The 23,706-nt window shown below is 41.5% G+C and overlaps 1 protein-coding gene across 3 annotated transcripts in view; it reads right to left on the bottom strand.

The window, feature by feature from the left end:
* fermt2 (FERM domain containing kindlin 2) overlaps positions 1–23,706 on the bottom strand; it is a 46,901-nt gene that overhangs the window by 18,826 nt on the left and 4,369 nt on the right. For all 3 annotated transcript variants that reach the window (XM_089004160.1, XM_089004162.1, XM_089004161.1), the window contains exon 3: positions 9,973–10,206. In XM_089004160.1, coding sequence (XP_088860286.1) covers positions 9,973–10,206 — 234 coding nt within the window. The remainder of the gene's footprint in view (positions 1–9,972; positions 10,207–23,706) is intronic.

Below are 23,706 nucleotides of genomic sequence, written 5' to 3'. Positions count from 1 at the left end.
CCCTGCTCACCACCTTTTCCAGTGAATCCCTTCAGACAGGCACTACCGATCCAAATCTAGCAGACAAATCCAACATCTTCTTCCCCGTTGCCATTAACTCTCTAAACAGTAACCTAAATCTAACCGTATTGTGCCTCTTTGCAATTTTGCACAACCCTCTGGAACAACATCCCGTTATAATCACTGTACCTCTAGCACTGTACTCACTTGAACTACTGTTACTGACCAATATAATCTCCAGCACCAGACTTTTTGAGGTGCTCAAGGATATCTGCATCATTGCATACTAGTTTTACTACAAATACGGGGACTGATCACTTTAAAATGGTTCACTGATCTCCGGAACCAACTGTACAACTCGTTTGTGTAAGCTCTCAGTCGTACAGGAGTGGTCCACCGATGAGAAGGTTTCTTCAGCCGTCATCTGTACTTCTTTAAAGGTGTCAGACGTTTCGTTTCTTATCCAAGAGGCTTCGTCAGCGAACTATTTTTTTGCTGATAGTTTTGGCCCTATATATATCCCCACTGTCCAGACGTGGCAGTGCCAGCCTCTGCTATGATTGGTCTCTGCTCTCAGGTTGGGGGAGCAGAGGACTACTCCCTTTGGCTACGCTGATTACTTCTATTGTCCTGCCTGATTATGGGGTCTGAGGCTGGCCTGATTGCCCCATTTGCTCTGGTATCACCTCATCAGAATAACTAAGCATATGTTGCCTAAGAAGTCAGTTGTAGGAACGATCTAAATTGAACATCACCCCACCATGGCGATTTAGTGAAGGGTTTTTCTGTTTTATGAAAATAGCTTCTCTTACTCCCCTTTCAAACCATCTATTTTCTTTCGCTAAGATTTTAACCTCATTGTCGTCAAATGAGTGGTTGCTGGCTTTTATGTACTGCAGATTGAGGCATTTAGTTTGCTGGATAAGAAGCGAAACATCCGACACCGTCAAAGAAGACAGATGACGGCTGAAGAAACATTCTCATCAACTAGCGTATTTTATTCTACCACTGATCACTTTAGCTCTGCTTGATACCTTGCACATTGTTCTTGAGAGGTACCATTCAGATTAAGGAATTAGATTATATTTGCTTTTAAAAGGAATTAGATTAGATTTGCTTTTAAGAGTGTTCTCTATACTGATGATACTAGTGCAGTGTGTTCTACAGGAGACACATTCTTTGTGTGTTCCACATTCTTGGCCAGATGATTCTGATTCTGAGAGAGGCGGCAAACGAGACGCAGGAGAAGGTAAGATATTCAAAGACAGCTGCAGCACGTGAGGATTGGAAAAAAATGGCAAATCCTTTTTTCTCAAGGCCCCCACAAATCTTTGCTTGGAATGTAATCCCCAAGTGAGACAGGCCAGACAACCTCAACCATCACCACCACCTCCCGCCACTTTCAACAACCATTTCTCAAATTCAGGCACACACGCTAAAGTGCTGTCGAACGGTAGGACTTTAAAAACATTTCGGTGTGTGTGTGTTTGTGTGTGAATTCAAGTGTGCACGTGTGCTTGAAGAGTTCACGATTTGATATAATGACTAAAACAGAGCAGTTCCTTTCCACTCTGTAGCCCGTTTTTTGTTTCTAAGAGGCTACGGAAGCGTTAGCGCGCATCGGCGGACATCACAAGACGGCGGTGGGGGGGTCGCAAGATGAATCTAAACGTGTCAGGGCGAAAGAGCTAATGCAAGTACAGTAAAGTCTCGTTATATCGATATTCAAGGGAGTCCGAAAAAATATCGATATAACCGGGACTATCAATATATCCAACCCTGTTTGCATTTAATTTTCTCCGTGCGTGCATAGAAATAGTATCGATATAACCGGGACTATCGATATATCCGATATCGATATAACGAGACTTTACTGTATTAAAATAAATTAACCACTCTCTGAGAAATTGAAGTTGCCCAAGAGACAATAGCCCGGCATGTGATCAAATCCGCCATTTTGTTTGTTTGTTGTTTGACTTCAAAATGGCTGCCTTTATGGCAAATCCTGAATTTTGTTTTTTTTTTCCTCTTATCTTTATCACTTTTCTGCTATGAAATGTAAATTTCTCCACTGTGAGACTAATAGAGGTGAATCCAATCCAATCCAAAAACCAACCGCCATTATTTTTTTGGTATTCCTACATAACAGTCGACGGTCAACACGATGGTTCGAAATGTCCTTTTCAGTGATCCCGCCATTCGTTCGTGTAACTTGGATAATGGATGGTGGCGTGTGATCAAAAAAAAGTCTGTTTAAGGAAGCGTGAGCAGAAGGGAGAACATGGTAGCAAGAAAGCTCCTTGTTTGCTTTGTGTAACTAAAGCAAAAGCATTCCAAAGTATTCAAAACTACCAGATGGGAGTTGGTTCACTCTCGCTCGCTCGCTCTGTCCTCCTCTGGCTTCACTGTAGTGTTCAAGCACAAATTCGTTGTGCCCTTATACAGCCATGTGAAGTTGCAGGCGTGCTGCAGAGTTGCAGACCCAGTGAGCAAGCCTTTGTGTGTTTTGAGAGACACGTGGCATTTTAGCTTACTACTGAGACGTGTTGGGGGGAGGTGAAAAAAAATTCAATACCCCTTCTTTGCAACAAACCGAATAATGAAGATTGAGTAGATTATATAAACATTTGGGGAAAGGAAACAGAAACAGAAATTAACAGCTTGTTAGAGTTGAAATCAAAAATCTTACCTAATAACTGATCTTTTGAGATTGCTAATGACTTAGGCTGAGTGGGCTTCTAAAATGTCTTTTTTATTGGAATGCCACCATTGACTGGCTTTAAAAAATAAAAGCTTAATTTGTAAGACTTTGTATGTTTTGAGACACAACCTTACACTTGATATTTTTAAGGGTTCTTATCAACAACAGTCAACTTATTTTCACACTCGCAAGACAGTTAAAAAGATTAAAATGACATTAAAATGTGCTTATTATTAATTCATTCACAGCCAGACACTGCGCAAAAATGTGTACACTCCAGTGCCAGGGTTTTTGACATTTTCACTCAAATTGCCTGACCCACAGAATATTGAGTTTTAGGACTATGTAAACATTCAATGCAGCGTAAGAAACTTTGGACTCTTTTGTTTCATCAGAAAAAAGGGGATATTCCTAAATTATATAGGCCTGGGGTTATTTGTGCTTGAAATGGGGGCGGCTGTACAAAATACAGTACAATACATACAACAGCTTGAGCAACAGCTGAAGCTGTAACAAAGCGTTAACATGGACAAAAGGTAAATGTTGACCCCTTGTGGAAGAGAAAAACATTGCCAGAGGTATGACCAGGGCTTTATTAGCATCCACACACAAAAAAAAAAAAAACGGAAAAATTTGGGAATGGCGCTGCACGTCACGCTTTTCGATTCCCGAATAAATTCGGGAATGGCAGCAAATGAGTTCACGTTTAACCTACAACCAATCTCATGACTAAAATTACATTAAATACTTTGCTGTTTGTTTCTTAAAAGCAAATGGGAGACAAAGTCTCCAACTTTGGTTTTTGAGACCCCTCAGGATTTTTATTTCTGGGAAAATTCAGATGAAAAAATAAATTAAAAAAACACCAGCAGAAGCAGAATTTACCTGGCAGAGAAACAATAAAGATGCATGTGACTCACTGCTCCCCTCTCTGATTTTTTTTTAATTTATTGCTGACGGACCCAGTAAGCGTATGTTGAATTATAGGTTCAAAATATTTTACTAGCTGGCGGGGAAAAAAACTTTACCGACACATGCCGCATACTTGCGGCCTACAGTGTTGACACTCACACACACACACAAATAAATAAAAGGATCCATTAGTGGAATTGACACCTCCAGAGGAAAAGTCAATCTTCCATCCTGCAGACTTGTGGCAGTGAGGAGGCTAACAGCTAGAGCTGAGGGCTTGACTTAGTTCCAGTAACGGGAAAAAAAAAACATAAAAAGCTGAGCTGGAGACTCGTCCTCCCTGGAACACATGATTCACTGCTTGACTAAAGCCAATCACGACACCATCGCATTCAAAATTTACGACTCAAGAAGGCAATTTGAACCCACCGCTCAAGAAAAGCCCCCTAAATGGACTAAAACCAAGGGTGATTATGTCTGCCGATATTTCCCTCACGCACCTTAGTTGCAAAGAAAGCGACTCGCGGAGCTTCATGGTTGATGGATCAATAACACCAGGATCAATGAAGATGATACTAAAAAGTAACTAAAGTTGTGCTGGTAGCTCTGGCTCGATATATATCTCTAATGTCCAGGGGTGGCGGTGCTAGACCTCTGCTTTGATAGTTCCCTGCTGTAAGGTTGAGTGGAGTAGTGGACTACTCCCTGAAGCTAATCTGATTACATTTTTGTACAGTCTGATTATGTTCTATGACTGGCCCTGATTGCCCCATTCACTCTGGTATCACCTCATCAGCATGACTAAGCCTATATGGTAACGATCTAAGAAGTCTGTTGTAAGCGCGATCCAAATTAAAACTCAAACCCCCATGGCGATTTAGTGAAGGGTTTTGCTATTTTACAAATTATTTTACAAAAATTGCTTCTTTTACTCGACTGTCAACCCATCTATTTTCTATTTTCGATAAGATTTTAATCTCACTTTCGTCAAATGAGTGGTTGCTAGCATATGTACTGTTTTTTGAGCATTTGTTTAGTTTCCCCAATGTATTGCTATTTATTTTGTTCATTTTTACAATGTCTAGAATAATCGTTGTACTAAATTCATCCTGTCTACTTGATAACTAATGTTAAGCAGATTCCTTACTTACAGACAGTGTATTGTCGGTGTTCAAATACCTGACATGTTTCGGCGACTACTTCCGCCTTCGTCAGAGTGTCACGGATGTTGCTGTGACGCGCCATTTTCAGCTGGTGTTGCTATGAGGGCGTGACCTACCTGTCAGAACTGACAGGCAAGCCACGCCCCCCGCTGTCCGCTCGTCCCTCCAGGATGCTGCTCCAGGTAGTAGAGAGCATGTAAGCTCCCTCATCCCTGTTGATGGTCCTTGGTCCTCGCTTTCGGATTTCAATGGCCTCCCTGATCCAGCGCTGATGTTTGTTGTCTTCGGTGCGGATGACTCTGGCCTTCTCCCAGTCCATGATGTGGTTCTCTCTTTTGCAGTGGTCCGTGATGGCTGATTTATGGTGCTCCTGTTGTGCTTGTTCTTTTATTGCTCTTGTTTGGATTGTTGCCGTCTCCTTCTCGCACTCGTTCTTGTGCTCTTTCTTTCTTGTATTGAAACTCCTTCCTGTCTCCCCGATGTATGATTTATTGCATGACTTGCATGGGATTTCATATATTGAGTTACATTTGTTTTCCGGGAGTATTTTGTCCTTTGGGTGTACCAAGATTTGACGGAGAGTTGTGTGTGGTTTGACCGGTGTGTTTATGTTGTGTTTCCTCAGTGCCCTTTGTATGCGTTCTGTGATTCCTCTTATGTACGGTAGTGTTACCATTGCTCTGTGTTCTTGTTTGTTTGTTTGCTTTTTCTTTCTTCCCTGTCTTGTGTTGTTTTTGTTTTTGACCTGCTCTGCCCCTTTAGTTATTGCCCACTGGGGATATTGGCATTTTTTCAGTGCGTGTTGTATATGTTTTTCCTCCTGTGTTTTGTCTTCCGGGTCCGTGATTATTGTGGTGCGTTCATGTAATGTTCTGACGACTGACAACTTATGAATGGTGGGGTGTTCAGATGTCCAAAGGAGATATTGGTCAGTATGTGTAGGTTTCCTGTGTACTTTTATTTTGATGTCCCCGTTGTCCGTGTGGTGTATGTTCAAGTCCAAGAAGGCGATGGAGTGGTTTGTTTCTTCTTCATGGGTGAACTTGATACTGCCTGTGGTGTCTATGGAGTTGAGGTGTTCAGTAAGCTGTTGCGTGTGTCCTGTTTTGATTTTTTCCAAGATGTCGTCCACATATCGTTTCCATAGTGTTGGTTTGTATATTTCCGGGGCTGTTGAAAGTGCTTTCTGTTCCAGGTCCTCCATGAAGAATCCACACATGATGGCAGAGAGTGGGTCCCCCATGGCGAACCCTTCTTTTTGTCTGTATATGGTGTATTTGTATTGGAAATATGTGGATGTGGCTATGAATTGAAGTAGCTGGGTTATGTCTTGTGCTGTGAGATTTGTGCGTTTTTTGAGTGTCCTGTCTGTTTTGAGTCTGTCCTGAACTATCTGAATGGTGGCTTTGGTGGGTGTTTTTGTGAAAAGTGAGGTGACGTCATGTGATATGAACATTTCGTCTTTCTGTAATTTTATGGTGGCGAGTTCTGTGGCGAGTTGCTTTGAGTTCTCGCAGTGTTGGTCCGTGTGTCCCAGTAGCGGTTTTATTATTTCCGATAGTGCTTTGGAGAGGTTGTATGTGACTGATCCGATGCTGTCTACTATGGGGCGGAGGGGTGCATCGGGTTTATGTATTTTTGGCGTGCCGTAAATCCTGGGGATGATGTTTGCTGTAGGTACCAGGTGGTTGTACGACTCTTTGTTTATTTTATTTTCGTTTAATAGGGGTTTGAGTAGTGCTTTAAGTTTGTTTTTCTTTTCTTCTGTTGGGTCTTTAATATTTCATAGGCGTCGTCCTGTAATAACTGCTGCATCTGTTTTTCGTATTTTTCTGTGTCCATAATAACTGTTGTTCTGCCTTTGTCTGCGGGGAGTATTGTGATGTCTTTGTTTTTTGATAGTGTTATCATGGCTCTTGCTTCCTCTTTGGTAATATTGCTGGGTGGTGGTTTGGCCGTTTTTAAAATGCCTGCTATTTCATTGCGTAGTGCTGCTTTTTGTCCTGGGTTCTGTATTTTTTCACACGCTAATTCCGTTGCGAGAATGAAATCGTCGTATGGTATTTTTTTGGGGGTGACTGCGTAGTTGAGACCTTTTGATAATATGCTGCGTTCTGCTTGTGTGAGGTTGTGGCGTGACATGTTATGTATCCATTTGTCGTTTGTCTGAAATGTGTTTGATTCGGCCTTTTTCTTTTGCGTGATGAGTTTGTCTAATTTCCGGATGTGTCGGTTTTTGGTCGCGATGAATTCCTGTTCGTGTATGTTGTGAAGTTGTCCGTGCAGCGTTGTTTTTGTGTAATTGTCCAGGGGGAACCGGAGTTCGAATTGCTCCGTTTGCCGCTGTAGATCACTGCTAATGTTATTGAGTTTGTTTGCTGTGCATCGTATTCGTTCTTTCATCAGAGTCATCCGCACCTTTTTGATGATTCTTTCCGCGTTCCTGGTTGGGATCGGGTTTTTAATCCTCAGACTGGCCGGAACGACTTCTTCGTCCCGGCAGCGCAGGTTGAATCTCAGGTGGTTTCGATAGCGAGCCCGTTTCCTTGACAGCTTTTCGAGGAGGCGAAACTCCTTGACGCATGTCTCTCCAAAACTTTCGCGTAATCGTTGTACTAAATTCATCCTGTCTACTTGATAACTAATGTTAAGCAGATTCCTTACTTACAGACAGTGTATTGTCGGTGTTCAAATACCTGACATGTTTCGGCGACTACTTCCGCCTTCGTCAGAGTGTCACGGATGTTGCTGTGACGCGCCATTTTCAGCTGGTGTTGCTATGAGGGCGTGACCTACCTGTCAGAACTGACAGGCAAGCCACGCCCCCCGCTAGTCTAGAATAATACCTTCAAAGAAGTACAGATGACGGCTAAAGAAACCTTTTCATCGATGGACCACTCCTGAATGACAGAGTTTACACAGACGTTAGCCACTAGTGTTATCCAAGAGTTTATTTGATCAACCGTCCTATTTTTCATGTCCTGGATTTGAAATCGGTACAACTCTGAAAAGTCGCGCGACAGATTGTGAGGTTTCACATTGAAATAGTCGCGGTATTTGCTACAGTGCGTACTCATTTTTACACAAATACAAGCTAAAGTCGTTTACATGGCGCTAAAGTGAAGCAACCTGATTCTTGTTTACATTAAGTGGTGGTACTGAGCTTGGTAATAGGGGGCCTTTTTCATTTTATTTTGCTGCACCTTTGGACTTAGTCACTTGTGAAGACTCAAGCACGAGGAGGTAAACAATGGAGCTCTGTGTCAGGGTTTATAATGTGGGGAAAGGTGACTTGGAGTCAATTCTGGGATGTCTAGACAAGACGAGCCCATGTCTGACTGCACAAATGGGTGAGGAGGTGATTGTAATTAGTGGCAGATGGTTGGTTTTGGTGGAAAATAAGGGAATCAGACAAATATCATCCTCGCCTATTCCTTAATAAGGCTAAAAAAGTCCAGATGGATTATCATCCTCATGACTTGATATCCAAATGCCGAATGGGGAGAAAAAGGTCAAGGTGGGGGCGTAACAGTGTGATTTTTTTAATAGTATGTATTAAAAGTGTAACATTGTCATCAAAGCCTGATATCCGTCCAGGAATAAGGGAGAAGTTGTTACGATGGGAGTGTTCTTTGGACTTCCGATGGGAGTCTACTTGTAAAGGAATTTCGGCTGGTGATTACGTAGCTGTAACAGTTTGTTTGCATCGTAGTGAGGGATCCATGCCAAAAGATTCATCTCAACAACAATAAATTGACCAGCTAACTTCGAATTAAAAGGTTACCATTTTTGACTGCTACTCTTATGATGAAAAGGTTTCTTCAGCCGTCATCTGTACTTCTTTGAAGGTGTCGGACATTTCGCTCTTCATCCAAAGTGCTTCATCAGCGAACTAAAGTTGTGCTAGTAACTCTAGGTCCCTGCTCTAAGGTTGGGAGAGCAGTGGACTACTACCTGAAGCTAATTTGATTACTTCTTTTGTTCTCTCTGATTATCTCTAATGTCTATGCCTTGCTCTGATTGCCCCATTAGCATGACTAAGCCTACATGGTAACAACCTAAGATGTCTGTTGTAAGAAGAGTCTAAAATAAACCTAATTAATATTTAGACTGATCACCCCTGTACGACTGAGAGCCTACATAGACGCTGACTCTTACTAAGGGCACCATTTGTCTCTGCCTTTTTGCTACCAAACTATCAAGTAACGCCTTGCTATGCATACAAGATTGCCAAAGACAAGTTGTCCTAGATTTTTGAGCTGCAAAAATAGATATATTTTCATCACATTGCAGACCAGGTGCATCTAACAAGTTTTGCTAGTATTTGATGTCTTTGTGTCGCTACACTCCATAAAAATGTGTCATTTGCTCTTTTGGTGGCATAGCTTTGGGGAGTTTTTTGATATGATATATATGATGATGATATATTGGATTGGATTGGATATGCCTTGATTAGTCTCGCAGTGGAGAAATTTACATTTCACAGCAGCAAAGTGATGAAAGATGATTAATACAATTCTTGAAAAATTTAGACAGGGCCAGTAAAAAAATAAAAATAAAAAATCTGAAACACCGTCACATGATCCTGTCAGGTGCCAAATAGCACCTCAGCGCAGATCCGGCTTAGTATCTTAGTGCTATACTGCAAGCGTTTTAATACAATGCAAGAAGAAAAAATAAAAATTCAAGCTGTTGTCCCAATATTGTCAAGCTTGTACCGGGGTACTGCCAGCCTTGCGTGCTACACAGCGAAACCCAAGTGCAATGTGAATCGGTACTACGATACAGGTGTGAAGTGTAACACCTGACATTGACTTCCCTTCTCCTGCTGTGTCGAAAGCAGTTTTTTCATGAGAATCTTTCAACAACAACAAAAAAAAAGCCAATCGCGTGACATCATCCAGCCTCTCATCTCCCCAGTTTTTGAGAATAATCCAGTGAGCGGTGGTTTGATATTGTATGATCTCCACTTGCTGTGTTCCAAGCCAAAAATGATAATGTTTGTTTACCAAATAGAACACAAGACAAAATGGAGCCCGGCTTCCAAGAACACGAGTCGAGAGAAAACAGTGTGCTACCGGTTGGCAGAGCCGACCGAGCATGTTGGGTAAACATGAGCGGGGAAGAATTGGCGGAACGACTCGGGAGATTCCGTCATTTTGGCAAAGGGGGAATAAATGATATGGCTCCACTTACTGAAGGTCTTGCAGATGTCAGAGACGGCTTTGAAGACACGGTCGGAGAAGTTGACTTTGACCTTCATGTGCTTCATGTTGGGCAGCTGTAAACGCAAGAGCTTATGCTGTGGCGTGAAGAGTAGCCTAGCGTCAGCCTGGATGCCGTATTTGTCCAGCGTCCAGTGGGTCTTCAACAGCCATGTTTTCTTCTTCTCCCACCACAGCGCGTGGTCCGACCAGTCTTTCTTCACGTCTGTTGGCGGGGAGAGCAACGTTAGAAGGGAACCGTATGACCAACCAGGGGGGGACGGGAAGGTTTCTCGCCTAACAAATGACAAAAATGAATATTTATTTTGGACGAGAAACCAAACGTGCCCTTTTTTTAGTTTCCAAAAGACCCCTTTCATCATTAAATGCTTCCTCAATGATGCAATTATAATTTAATGAAGTGGGACTACTGCAGTGGCGAGCTGTGCATTTCACACTTAGGCCTTCACTAGGTCTATGTTTGAGTCAATCCAACTCTTAATCACTATTTTATGACGATACAACCTTGACTGCAGCTACAGGTGTGATTTACTACAAGTCCACTGGAAGGTACCATTTACCAGGAAATGAGGCCTGTGTGTCACCAACTCGAAGTTTGATTCGTTAAGCAATGGTTTTATCAACACTTATTTTATGTGAGAGGGCTCGCAGAACTGATTGTGAAGGCGTCCCGGTAGATTTCTCACCCTGGTCCAAAGCGTCAACCAAATGTCCCTTCTGGGTACAAGATCATATGTGTGAAAGCTAACGCTTGCGTAACCCGGAGGGGATATCGGCATCATGTCTAGCGCTTTGTTGCAAAGTCACTCTATGATCGCCGGAAAGCAGGGACAAGCAAGCCAAAACCCAACATTGCAGTTTTCAGGATGTTGTCCAATGATGACAACCTGATCTCATTGTGTACCATGTGTGAGAGGGTGAAGATTTTGGAGATTTGAAGGAAATCCAAAGCAGCTGTTTTGCTCAAGGTTCCATTTCCAACATCAACTAAACTCTCGGCTATTGCATTGAGAACTGATATAACTCCTTGAAAACACTTAAAATTAACACTTGATAATTATAATTTCAGATTCCAAGAACATCATTTGGTAAGTGGCGTCTTAGTGCCAACGCCCACGTAGTCTTTAGACACTGTCCAGCCCAGACAGAGTCTCCCTGCGGGTCTTTCCCTTTGCTCGCCGAGTCACCGTACAGAAGAAGACGTCCGTTTATTATCTCATCCTTTAATCAGTTTAGCTGACATACTGTAGCGAGGCAGCGCACGTGTCTTTAAGGCTCTAAACGGAGACGTGTCGTTAAAGCAAAAAATGATGTGGCAAACTGAAGGGGGCCGTAGGGGTGAAGCAAAAAGGCCATTTAAGGCAATGAAATGGTCCCAGATGTCAAATGTAATCCTAACGATTGCAATGACGAATGTTTTACATACCATCATCGCTTAACTAAATTAGTCAATGGGTCAAAACAAAAACCAAACCCAACTGATCATTTATACACACTTGCTGAGAGCTTGAGCCCGCGAAGACGACATGACAGGAGTCACTCGTTATCATTCAAGGCTCAACACGAGCACAATGTGCCACCAAATGTCACATGACAGCATGAGGATAAAATGGAAAGCTCTCATTGACAATGTTTCTGGGGTTTTTTTCCGTCATAAATAGCAACGACTGACTCACTGCTTCTGTCCACTTTGAAAAAGGAAAATATTACGCTGATCCCGAAAGTGACTAAATACCATGGAAACCTAAACCCTGGTGAAAGGAGGATCGGGATGAACTGTTAACGCCCTCCTACCGATGCCAATCAAAAAAAGGCTGAATGAAAGAGATTCGAGGATGGGAAGGGGGTGGGGGGCCTCAAGCAACAGATTGGTTGTTTAGAATTAGGAAACAAGACTGCTGTGATGCCAGGTGACGAAAATTCAAAAGGAGACTGTCCACAAGCCTCCCGATGCCAATTGTCAAGATGGTGGGACCCAAAAGGGGGAAGCAATGCTCGTGGGTGGCTGTTGTTTGTAAAGCAGTTGCTTCCATACTGTTTACGCTGCAAACACTTAGTAGCAGTGTGAAAACATTCCAAAGCTTTATTTGAGAGGGGATGTTGTGTGCATTAGTGACGGCATGGGGTATCTTGTGAACGCTGCTTCGTTGCAAGCATAAAATTTAGCTTTTGCAGATCTTCTCTGAAAACATGGGTGTTTAAATAGATCTACGGAGATACCCGAGATGATTTGTAACAGAAAAAGCAGGACAGGAAGATTTGGTCAACAGTAACCAGAAATTCACTGAGGGTAACTGACGTATGTTTCACATAGAGGCACTGGACGATTGCTACGTCAAGACTCGTAATGGTAGACCAAAGCAGAAAGGAAGTTTTTGTGAAGTGGGGACGGACTGTCAAAGGCCATATGAAAGGCAGCGAAGGGAAACTGAAGCCTACTTCACACGCAGCTCTTGCACAATTACTGTTTCAAAGTCTGAACAGTAGCTCTAGTTAGACAGGAGGGGTTTTCGGGTGGGCTGGGACTGTCTGGACAAAGAAGGGACACATTGAACTAAACTGAAAGAAGCCTTTTTCCGACACACAGATTTGTAAAAACCTCCGAGTGGAAAATCAGGCACTGGTCCAAATAAAATTTCATACAAAATCCAGCACACTGGGACATCTCTGTGCCAAAATTTGATGTTGCTGTTCTGTAATAACGGCAATCCCATGGATAAAAAGAGAAAAACAAGGAAAACAAGACAAGACAAGAGGGCCAAGAACTGAAAATATAACCCCCTACATATTTAGTAAAAAAAAAACTTTTCTCTATCACAAGCATGTAATTTCTGGTGTCTGACAGCAACGTAAGCATTTATTCGTTCACTCTTCACCGCAGACCAAATTCTATAGAGATCCTGAAACGTAAACTTATACGCAGGCTACCTAAACCACGACGCTGACGGTAGGGGAGCCATGAATCTACATTATGCCCCTTACCACACTGTCTGTAAAGAGAAGAGCATAGAAGTCGTCGACCGAGGAATTTTTCTTCACCATCTGAAGTTGTATCAGTAAGAGAGGCAGGAGACTGTCTCTCGTCTGTTTTAGAGACCACCCGGAATCTCAAGGTACAAATCCTTCCCATCTGCAAGGCTCATTATCTTAATCCATACTTTAATTGCCTTCACAATGCCACGCTATGGCGGCAAAAGATTCGTTTTGTCGGAAATGAAGATCCTGAACTCACTTCAACCCAAAGATATCCCGAGATGGCGACAAAGCATTAGAGTTACAGCCCGAGCACAGGAACAGCCAGATGGTTATGTTTTTTTGGCAGAAACTGAGCAACTCAAAATTGGAGGAACCGTGAATTTATGGTTGTTAGCCGTAAATATTTTCATTGTACTAATACAACTCCATCTATGGCTCATTCCAGTCGACAAGTATTTTCCTACCGATACTACATCGGTGTAAAAGCTTGACTTGGCTAGGGCTACTATGCAGACACTTGTGTCAAGAAGGTTTCAGTTCAATTCCCCAACGGGACAAACACTTTGTTGTCGAAGCACGGTATGGTTTCCGGGATGCGTTCTTTTTGCAAAAAGGCAGTAACTTCATCCACACGCAAGGGGAAGCGGGAACGCCAATAGCCCATCCAAGGCTAAAAATAAATTCTGTCAAACCTGACGTAATGCGGTAGGAGGGGGCTTGTTAAGGGGGAGCTAAGTAATTGGGTGCACCAAACGTGGACAGGCCATCCCCTCGTTGGTTTGTGTCTCGCAAGACATGAGCAAGGGAAGCAAAAGACAAAGTCCCTGTTTATTATTTTTTTTTTTAATGACCTCTACAGAATGGGAAAGATGAGCCAGAGATTGAATGCATGGTTCATTAAATGCATTTGACGCGGGTGTGTTTGTACGTGGCCATGCTTTAACGAGTTCAATTAATCTGTTCATTACGGCAAAGTGATTTGTTTTTATTTTGCATTTTCTAACCCGGGACCGCTTCTCTCGGGGACTTGCTGCTTAACACCGATTCAGGGATATCAGATCAGTATTGTTCCAAAGGATAATACGGGAAATGTTGCTCCTTTTAGGCTGTCATGATATGGATGTTCAGTAAGCACGGATGCTGACGGAGTCCATGGGGGAGGGGACGCTCAAGAGATGGATGGAGGATAAAATGAAAAGGACATGGAGAAAAAAAATGAAAGCAGATCAATAATAGGAAAGACCACAACAAGAACTAACCATTTTCTTTTTTTTTCCTTTGGGGTTGGAGAGAAAGATGATCAAATTTAGAAACTTGTCTAATGACAGTTTCTGGTGGTATTTGTCAAGAAATTTAGACAGGATCTTTTGATCAATTTTTCAAAAAATATTTATCTATTTATGTGTGTATCTTTTAATGTATATAGCTATTTATTTATCTATTAATTTAGATATGAATGTATCTATTAATTATGTGTTTATCTACTCTATCTACTGTAGGCATCGTTTATTTATTTAGTCATTTGATTTTGAGCACCTGATGACACAGAGTTCCGGTCCAAGACGCATGCAGTGGGATTCAATGAAGAAGAAAAAGACCAAATAATATATTATTTAAAAAAAAAGACAATGTCGTGATACATTTTTACAAGGCTATAAAACAGCAGCAATTATAATCAAGCAAAAACTAAAATGGTATATGACGTAGAGCGCCATTCCTGAATTTGTTCGGCTTTTGCTTTTTCAGGCTTGGTTGCCGATAGAGCGCTGGCCATGGCCTCTAGCATTGTTTTTTTCTTTTCCACATGGGGGCAGCATCTCGCTTTTTTTCCTGTTAGCGCTTTGTTCCAGCTTGAGCTGTTGTTAAAGAGCTATATAAACCATTATGCATGTATTGCATTGTATTTTGGACAGCCGCCCCCATTTCAAGCTCAGATATTGCAAATTTCCCCATTGCGGGACGAATAAAGGTATTCTGATTCTGATTCTGATAATTCCAGACCCATGTAACTTAGGAATCAACTTTTTGTTCTGATAAACGAAGAGAATCTACGGTTTCTTAGGACGAATTGAATGTTTATGTAGTCCTAAAACTCAATATTCTGTGGGTCCTGGAATTCAAGTGACAATGACAAAAACCTTGGCACTGGAGTGAACACATTTTTGCACATCAGGCAATGAAAGAGTTAATCAGTTTGTAAATGAGGAAAATTGAAGCTTCTGATCTTTTTTTAGCCAATGTCGATGAACTGAAAAAAAAATGCACAATGGCCCCCGATTTCCAATCATGTCGATTGGATTGGAATAGCCCTCAAAATTAGCCAAAGTGGTGAATCTGTGAGATTTTAGAAATTAAAAAAAAAAAAAAAACAAGAATGTCTCAAATATTTTGCAATAAACAAATAAATACATTTCCTCTCCTGAGGTGACACAGAGGTCATTTATTCCATCTCAACTGTCTTGCAACAGCAAAATCCTTGCAATATATTTGATAATAAATGCCTTGTGTGCTTCAGAGTGGAAGAAAAAAAAAAAAAAGAGTAGTTGACAATCAGCTGAGCCCGCATGCAAAACACAAGACTCGTGACATTGACAGATAAGACTTTGACATATGTCGCCAGTCACAGCGTTTTCAACCACGCACAAACAAACACACACGATGTAATCTTTTACCGTCTGTCGCTGTTCCAAAGTTGCGTCGGGTTATGTCGGGTGGGGGGGGGGGGGGGGGTTAAGGGGCCTGGTGGGGCATGGTGGCAAAGTTCAGCATTTTTAGATGATAAAACCACAACGAAGAGGGGGAGGTTCGTTCATCCTGTTTCTATAGCGACGCCGGTGTGGCGCCGCTCCACAACAACTTTGTTTCCATATACAACACGGCCTAAATGCTAGGGTCTCGTTTGTAGAAAGGCAACGTTGGCAAGCATTAAAAACCAAAAACGCAAATGGGCGTCTCCGTTTTACAGTCAGGTGAGATACTATCAGCGGCAGATCGTCAATATGAATGAAAAGCCGCGATAAAGACAGGTGATGACAACATCTGCAGCTTGCAATACAAACACGAGATTAGCGGTGGATGATTGAAGTGATACAAAACATGAGCCTAAGGGGGAGGGGCCTCAAAACTGGCTCCCGTGACTCATCATTTTTACAGTCAATATTTAAATCTTCTTATATGGATGGCAAAAAAAAATAATTTAAAATGATTGTACATAGATTTAGTAGAGTAGTATATTTTAAATGTTTGATACTAAAATTTGGACTAATATATTGCAAATTTTAATCCATTGTGACAAATGTTTTCTTATCTCAAAATCGCATTTTTTTTCAACTTGAATGTTCCCTGTCACGTAAGATTAGAAGATAGATTTTTTTTTTACTTCTGCATTTTTTTTCTGTCAAAAATTAAACATGGCATCAAATCATGCTAAAACTGTGTCACAACATACCGTATTTTCCAATGTATAAGGCGCACCGGAGTATAAGGCGCACCCCACAATGAATGGTGTATTTTTAAACTTTTTCCATATCCTGTACATGTCGCACCGGTATATATGGTGCACCTTCAATGAAAAAAAAAAAGGTTTTCCAAATTTATATAAAATAATAAGAATAATACATTTGATCTATAAGCGCCTTTCAAAACTTTCAAGGTCACTTTACAGTCACCGGATAAGTTTTTCTGTGGGCAAGTAGTGGCAGCCACACGCGCCAGCGTTCACTCAACCCGGAAGTAACTCAAGTAGAATAGTAGGACAAATAGATAGAAAGCTAGCTAGAAAGCCAATAGATAGCTAATAGCTAGCCAGCTAGATAGCTAGCTATTGTACGGTATAACAGAAAAGACAAAGACAATTGACTTAGCACAATATTTCTTACTAATGTCTACATAGGGCACTACAGTAGAGTCTGGGGTTACGCAGTAATTCTTCTACTGGGGGAAATGAAGTCCGTGGCTGCTGACAGTAGTTGCGAGACCTATTATGGCTCAATATGACTTCACATATAAGACGCACGTATAAGGGTCAGGGTCATCTTTGAAAAAAAAAAAAAAAATCGGGGCTTTTATACACTGGAAAATACTGTACTCCAATTCCAAATTTTGCCCATGGAGGCTCGGAAATTCCAACGATACAGTGTGCTAGCTCTGGCCAGTGTGCTCATGTCACTAGCGGCTTGTGATCAGAGCAGTTTACACTAGTCATTGCCTAGTCATTAGCCAACCATAGTTTGCGAAAACACTGCCGTTGACCCAGATATCAGAAGGTCACGAATTAACTAGAAGGTGACATTACGGCATTTTAACGTTGAATGTCTAGTCACTAACAATTCCAGTTTAGGAGACATTCACGATCCAATCCAAAGTAATCGCACGCAGAATAGTATAGCTGCGGCATCGGTACATGGGACATTTTAGAAAAGTGACTCCAAGTTGGCGAAGCAAGTCAAAAAGTACACGAGCGTAGCCACGTTAGCATTGATGCAATAGAAGCCAGATGGCTATTAGTGTAAACCTCAGTGACAGGTAGTTTGTGTCCATTTGTCTTCGTCCAAACAGATTTGCACCACCCGCCCCACCCTTACACAGCTTGATACATTGAGGGACCTTGAGGAATAACAACATTACCAAGAAAGCTAAGAGGGGGGACTCAACTCAAGACAAATTGAGCAGATATGCAATATGCATGATTGGGAGGGCAGGAGGGTGTCCCCAGGGGCGACCATAAACTGCATAAGCGCCTATACTCAACCATTATACTCAGCATGGATGCTATGAAGGTGTAGTGTCAAAGTCATTTTGTTTCCTCTCGCGGGCCGTTATGAATTTGGGGAAGCCATTAGAATGTTTAATCCCCTCCACATATTACATATAGAGCGCACAAGAAATTCATTAATAACTAGTTTTCAAATTATAAGTCAAGAATAATGACTGTTATTATGGTTTACATCCAAAAATGGGAAATTTTGGTTAGGATTTTAGCAAGCATCACGGAAAAAATGGAACTGTATAGTGCCACTTAGCAGTTTTTTTGACGACGATACTAGTGCAGCGTGTTCTACCGGAAACAAATTCCTTGTGTGTTCTACATACTTGGCAATAAAGATGATTCTGATTCAGATTCTGATTTCATTTTGAATTTCAATGTTGCTTTTGCGGGCCGAGAAAAATTATGTAGCGGCACGGATTTGGCCGCCGGGCCTAGACTTTTACACCATGATGTACACTATGCGAAAATAAGCAACGTGAAATCCATGTCGTCGAGAATGTGCCCAGGGGAAGGAAAAACTAAACCTTCTGTTTGTCTCCTCATTGGACAATGACTGGATAACCCAAAGAAAAAGTGCCATATCGGTTTACTGCATTTAGACGGGTGTGCCGTGTTGCGACAATAATACCTGATGTTCTAAAATACCTTCAAACGATGGATGGGTGGATGCTTTGTGTCGCATCAACCGCTGAAGCAAAAAGGAAGGGAAAGAAAGCATAGGTACCCCCAGAAAAGCCATTGTAAACTTAACGGTTGGAAAAACAATTCGAAAAAATAGAGACAACTGTGATTGTGTGATAATCATGACATACTGAAAAAAAAAAAAAATCTTGTACGACACATTTATGTACCGCACCCTCTACTTTGGCGCCTTATAATACGGTGTGCCTTACATATTGAAAACATTGATATATTGATACAGTGATACCTTGGTTTACAAACCCCTTGGCTTACAAACTTTTTTGTTTACGAACATTAAATTTATGAAAATTTTACCTTGGCATACAATTTTTTTTCGGGATACACACAGAGCACTACAATGAGTGATGTGTCGTTCGCAAATGAACCCGTTCTCCTAACAACAAAATGGCAGCCGACTGTTTTTGTCCTCTATTCCCCGCCCCCAGGCTTCGGTTAAAGCCACGTGATTGGTCAAGAATGCAGTAGTGACGGGGTGGGGGTTACGGACAGAGAGAGACAGAGAGAGAGTGAGGCCGTTAAACCTTAAAGAGACAGGCAGACGACGGAGAGAGAATGAGAAAATGGTTAGAAAACAGTGAAATTTGGACTCGTTTCCACTTTGTTATTTCAAAGGCAGAGTGTAGACTGCAAGGTTAAAATATCCCATCAATCAGGCTCCAAAAATAACCCGCACAAGCAATCTGTACACTTGATGCAAAATGCTATCAACCCAGTTAAACAGAACACAATTGATGAGGGACTAGGTAAAATTATCGTAGATAAAGCACCTACAAGGAATTATTCCTCAAGATAGTGAAAGAAGAAGGCTACGTTCCTCATCCAGTGTTTAATGCTGATGAAGCCGGCCACTCCATTCCATCAAGCCATCAACGGCCATCACAAAGGTAAATAAATTATTATTATACAGCACCGTTTATTTCTTTAATTATAATACCATAGCACATTTATTATACATAAAATAAGGTATATTTTGTGTAGTTTTAAGGCATATAAATTTCGAAAGTAGAAAATTATGTTTTATGGGGACCCGGGAACGGATCATTCTCCTTTTAATGGTTTCCTATGGCTAATTAATTTTTGGGACACACTTTTCGCCTGAGACACTGTCTGCGAACATTGGTTCACAGACAGAGTTCGTGAGCCAAGGTATGACTGTATATTATATCTGCAAAACATTTTTTCATTCATTGAAGGGCGCCTTATAGTCTGTTGCGTATTATATATGGAAAAAGTTTGAAAATACAGCATTCATTGGGGGTGCGCCTTATACTCTGGTGCACCTTATACACTGGAAAATACGGTACAGTAGTCATCAATTTACTCATCTGTTTTTTATTCCTGCTGCCCCATACATAAGTATGAAAAGAATGCCACGTGCTCTCCAAAGTGTCAGCCACCTAAAAACAGCTAGGAGGGCTGCGTAATCGGGTCGTGACTGCCCAAAAAGGCAACATTGCTAGCTAGCCAGGTTGGGCGCTTGTTTATTTTGCTCATCCACACATCTCTTAATCTTCCAGCGGACTTGCTTAAAAGGAGTTTTCTAAATTTGGTGTCCCGCTAGGAACTTTTGACAATTTTTCATTTTTGCCTTTGCTAACAATTGGAGAGCAAGTTTTGTGAGGAAACAGATGTGATGCACCACAGGATGTTCAACTTCCTCTGGGCTTTTATACACACCTTATTTTCACTCTCTTGCAGCTTGGCCGATACCTGCTCTACTGTATTTTTTTTTTTTTTTTAAACGCTAGTCCTTTAGCTTGAAACACCACTCAGCATAATATAACCTTGATCACTTGACTCAGCCGTGACATCATTCTCAAAATGTAGAGTCACATCGTCGTCCCTTGCAAGGATCTGGCTTTTATGAATCACAAAGAAGCCCGAGGACCATCCTGCTCCCTAATCTCCCTGACAGGAAGTAGTTAGCCTAAATAGCGGTCCTGCCCAGGCCAGTGCTTTCCTGTCTGACATGTAAGATGCCGCAAGGGCAGTGATTGTGCCGTTCTCTGCTCGTATGCTGACTATGGATGTACAGTATACGATAAAACGGCCGCATTGGCAAATATCGATATTGTGATGTATTTTACGGTATTCACTTCCAATGCAGTATCGTTAGACGGCTGAAAATGGAACACGTAATTGCTTTTGTGATTTATTATCAATTTTTTTTCTACCGATATAACCCAAAATCACTGATAATAATAATAATACATTTCATTTCTAAGCGCCTTTCAAAACTCTCAATGTCACTTTACAGTCACATGATACGTTTTTTTTCTGTGGGTGAGCAGCGGCAGCCACACGCACCAGCGTTCACTCAACCCGGAATAACTCAGTTAAAGGCGAGCTAGTTAATAGATAGCTAGCCAGCCAATAGCGACCGAGTCAGGCAACAGCTAGCTAACCAGCAAATAGCCAGTTAGCCAGCCGAATAGCCAGTCAGCCAGCTAATAGCTAGTCAGCAAGTCGGCCGATAGCCAGTTAGCAAGCCAGCTAATAGCCAGCTAGCAAGCCAGCTAATAGCCAGCTAGCTCTAATTTATATTACATCATAGGATCGTGACTGTCTGACATTCAGTAGCGAGACCTGATTCTCTTCAGCTAAAATTGAAACCCCATCATCCAGTCACTTGACAAGTTGAGGATTCAGTAGTTACATAAATATTGTGATGCTTCAAATTGGTAACAATGGCGTAATGACACCAGATGGTGACCTTTCACACATGAAAAAATAACTGACCCATTGTGAAAAACAAGCGTTAACATAGTTGTAATGCGTCAAAACGATTTTGTTTTCTGGCATGATCAGAATACACATCTTGTCACCATCATAATGCAAAAACAACAAAAACGCAACCTCTAAATTTTTCTTTCTCTTTGTTTCACCACCCCTCAAAAAACCAGAGTTGCACTGCAAAAAAAGAGCAGATCCAAATGCATTAAAAATGGTTGTTTTGGAAGAAATAAAATCCTTGAAAATTTGGAGATGCATATTATTTGGTGCTGAGGAAAATCAATTTGACATATTATTTTTATTTTATTTTTTTCCCCAAGATGACGGCGCGTGAACACGCAGCGGCTCCCCTCTCCCGGCAAATTGGTGTTTCGTGTTTATTATGTTTGTTAAAGTCATTATAAGTGCCTTGCATGCTGGGTCCGAGAGGACAGTAATTTCATCTGTGCTGTATGTCATCCGTATTAGCATATTTGCCAATAAAGCTGACTTTGACTATTTGGGGGGTGAGAGGTTGTAAGAAAATCAATTTAATGTATTATGTGCAATAATGCTTGCTTGAATGGACACATCTGAAATTCTGATCAGGGTCATGTGGGACAAGGGTCTCAGTTTCAGTGAGATTATCCCGAAAATGTAATCCAAGAATTCCAACGATTTCTCCATCCATACCAGATGTTAAGTATTCAGGGTTGGAAAAAAAAATAGTGATGGGGGGGCTGAGGGGGTGGGTTCTATAGAAGGAGGGAGAATATAGCAGTGACGGCCGGCAGTGACATACGAAACAGCATGCCAGACCCTAGAAGTCATTTCCTGCTCCATCCAAGACTTTTATGGAATTCTAGTAGTAGGGTGGCTGACGAGGTCCGTTCTCTGACTCCGCCCCCGTTGTTACTTTGTGCGTCACCCACTGTCGCCCGCCAACCCCCACCCCGTCCCATCCGATTCTCCACTCAGCTGCAATACTGATTTCACATGTGAGCAGAGTATCAAATGAAATAGTGAATGATGAAAATCTCAAACTTTCAAAACTTTATTTGTTCTAAAAACTCAAAGGTTTCTCTTTTCATTAAATGATTTCAACAAAATAGCCTTTTTTTTCTCATCTGGAAGATTTTCTTGTTTTCCAGCACGCCACTTATATTCAACTTTTTGGGTGGGGTGACATTTTTAGGCGAGTCCAGATATTTTATTTATTTAATTAACTAATTGTTTGTTTGTTTTTAATAGTTACATTTATATAGAGCCGATACTACCAGTAAGACTTTAGTTCGCTGAAGAAGCATCTTGGATAAGAGGCGAAACGTCCGACACCTTCAAAAAAGTACAGATGACGGCTGAAGAAACCTTTTCATTGTTAGATTTATTTATGTATCTATTTATTTTTATTTTTATTTATATTTGTTTAGTTGAGTAATTCAGTCAGTTTGTTCATTAGTTAGTCAGTTGGTTAGCTAGTTAGCTCGTTAGCTGTAAGCTCCTTAGCTCATTTAGCGGTGTGAAAGTTAGCTATTAGTTAGTTAACTAGTTATCTACTTAGCCAGTTAGTTTTTTTCTTAATGTGGAAAGATTAGCCAGTGAGCCAATGAGCTCGTTAGCTCATTAGCTTTTATCTAGTTAGTTGCTATCTGGTTAACTAGGAGAGTAGTTGATTAGTTTTTTCAATCAGTTAGTCAGTTGGTTAGCTAGTTAGCCAGTTATCTCTCTAGCTTGTTAGCCCCTTAGATCATTAGCTGTTTTATAGTTAGCTGTTGGTTGGTTAACTAGTTGGCTAGTTAGCCAGTTAGTTTTCTTCTTAATGTGACACGATTAGCCAGCTAGCCAGTTAGCTCATTAGCCAGTTAGCTGTTGTCTGGTTAACTAAGAGAGCAGTTAGTCAGTTGGTCAGCTAGTTAGCTAGTCAGTCAGTTAGTTGGTTAGTTAGTTGGTTAGTTAGTTAGTTAGTTCCCCCTTAATGTGTCAATATTTTAGGTCTCATTAACAAACAATTTATCTTGTCCTCAAAAAAAATGTTGGTCTATAGCACAAACTCTGGCATTGCAACGGGGTGTATAGACTTCTTTTATGCACTAACTGTGTCTATGGTGTGATTTTGCTAGCCAACCGTGTTTCATAGAAGCTAATAACTCAGATGTTTCATAGACCTTTCATAAAATGTCTAACCCGCAAATGTTTTTTATTTTTTTGCAAGAACGGACAGCCAGTACTTGATCAGAAAACAAGCGAACTGACAGAAGGGCGAAAGCATTACAAGAGTCGGACTTTAAATAAGAGTTACCGTTAGGGAGGGGGTGGAAATACAGCGGTGATCAATAGTCGAGCGCCTTTCTGGCATTTGTCTATTTAATCCATTATCGAAGGCCATCTGAGCCAACAATAGTGCGCCCAGGACGACGGGAGAGGAAGAGTTGACTGACTGAAGCAGGCGAGTAGGCGAACGAGCGTCTGGCCAATCATGTGGGCGTGCTCACGTGGGCTAACACGTGCGCGGCTACCGGCGAGAAATGGATTTTAGGCGGACAGCTG

Source organism: Hippocampus bargibanti, linkage group LG09, assembly GCF_051943395.1.
Source record: "Hippocampus bargibanti isolate YZ-2025 linkage group LG09, ASM5194339v1, whole genome shotgun sequence".
NCBI classification, from domain to species: Eukaryota; Metazoa; Chordata; class Actinopteri; order Syngnathiformes; family Syngnathidae; genus Hippocampus; species Hippocampus bargibanti.
This window is presented reverse-complemented; position numbering and strand designations above follow the sequence as displayed.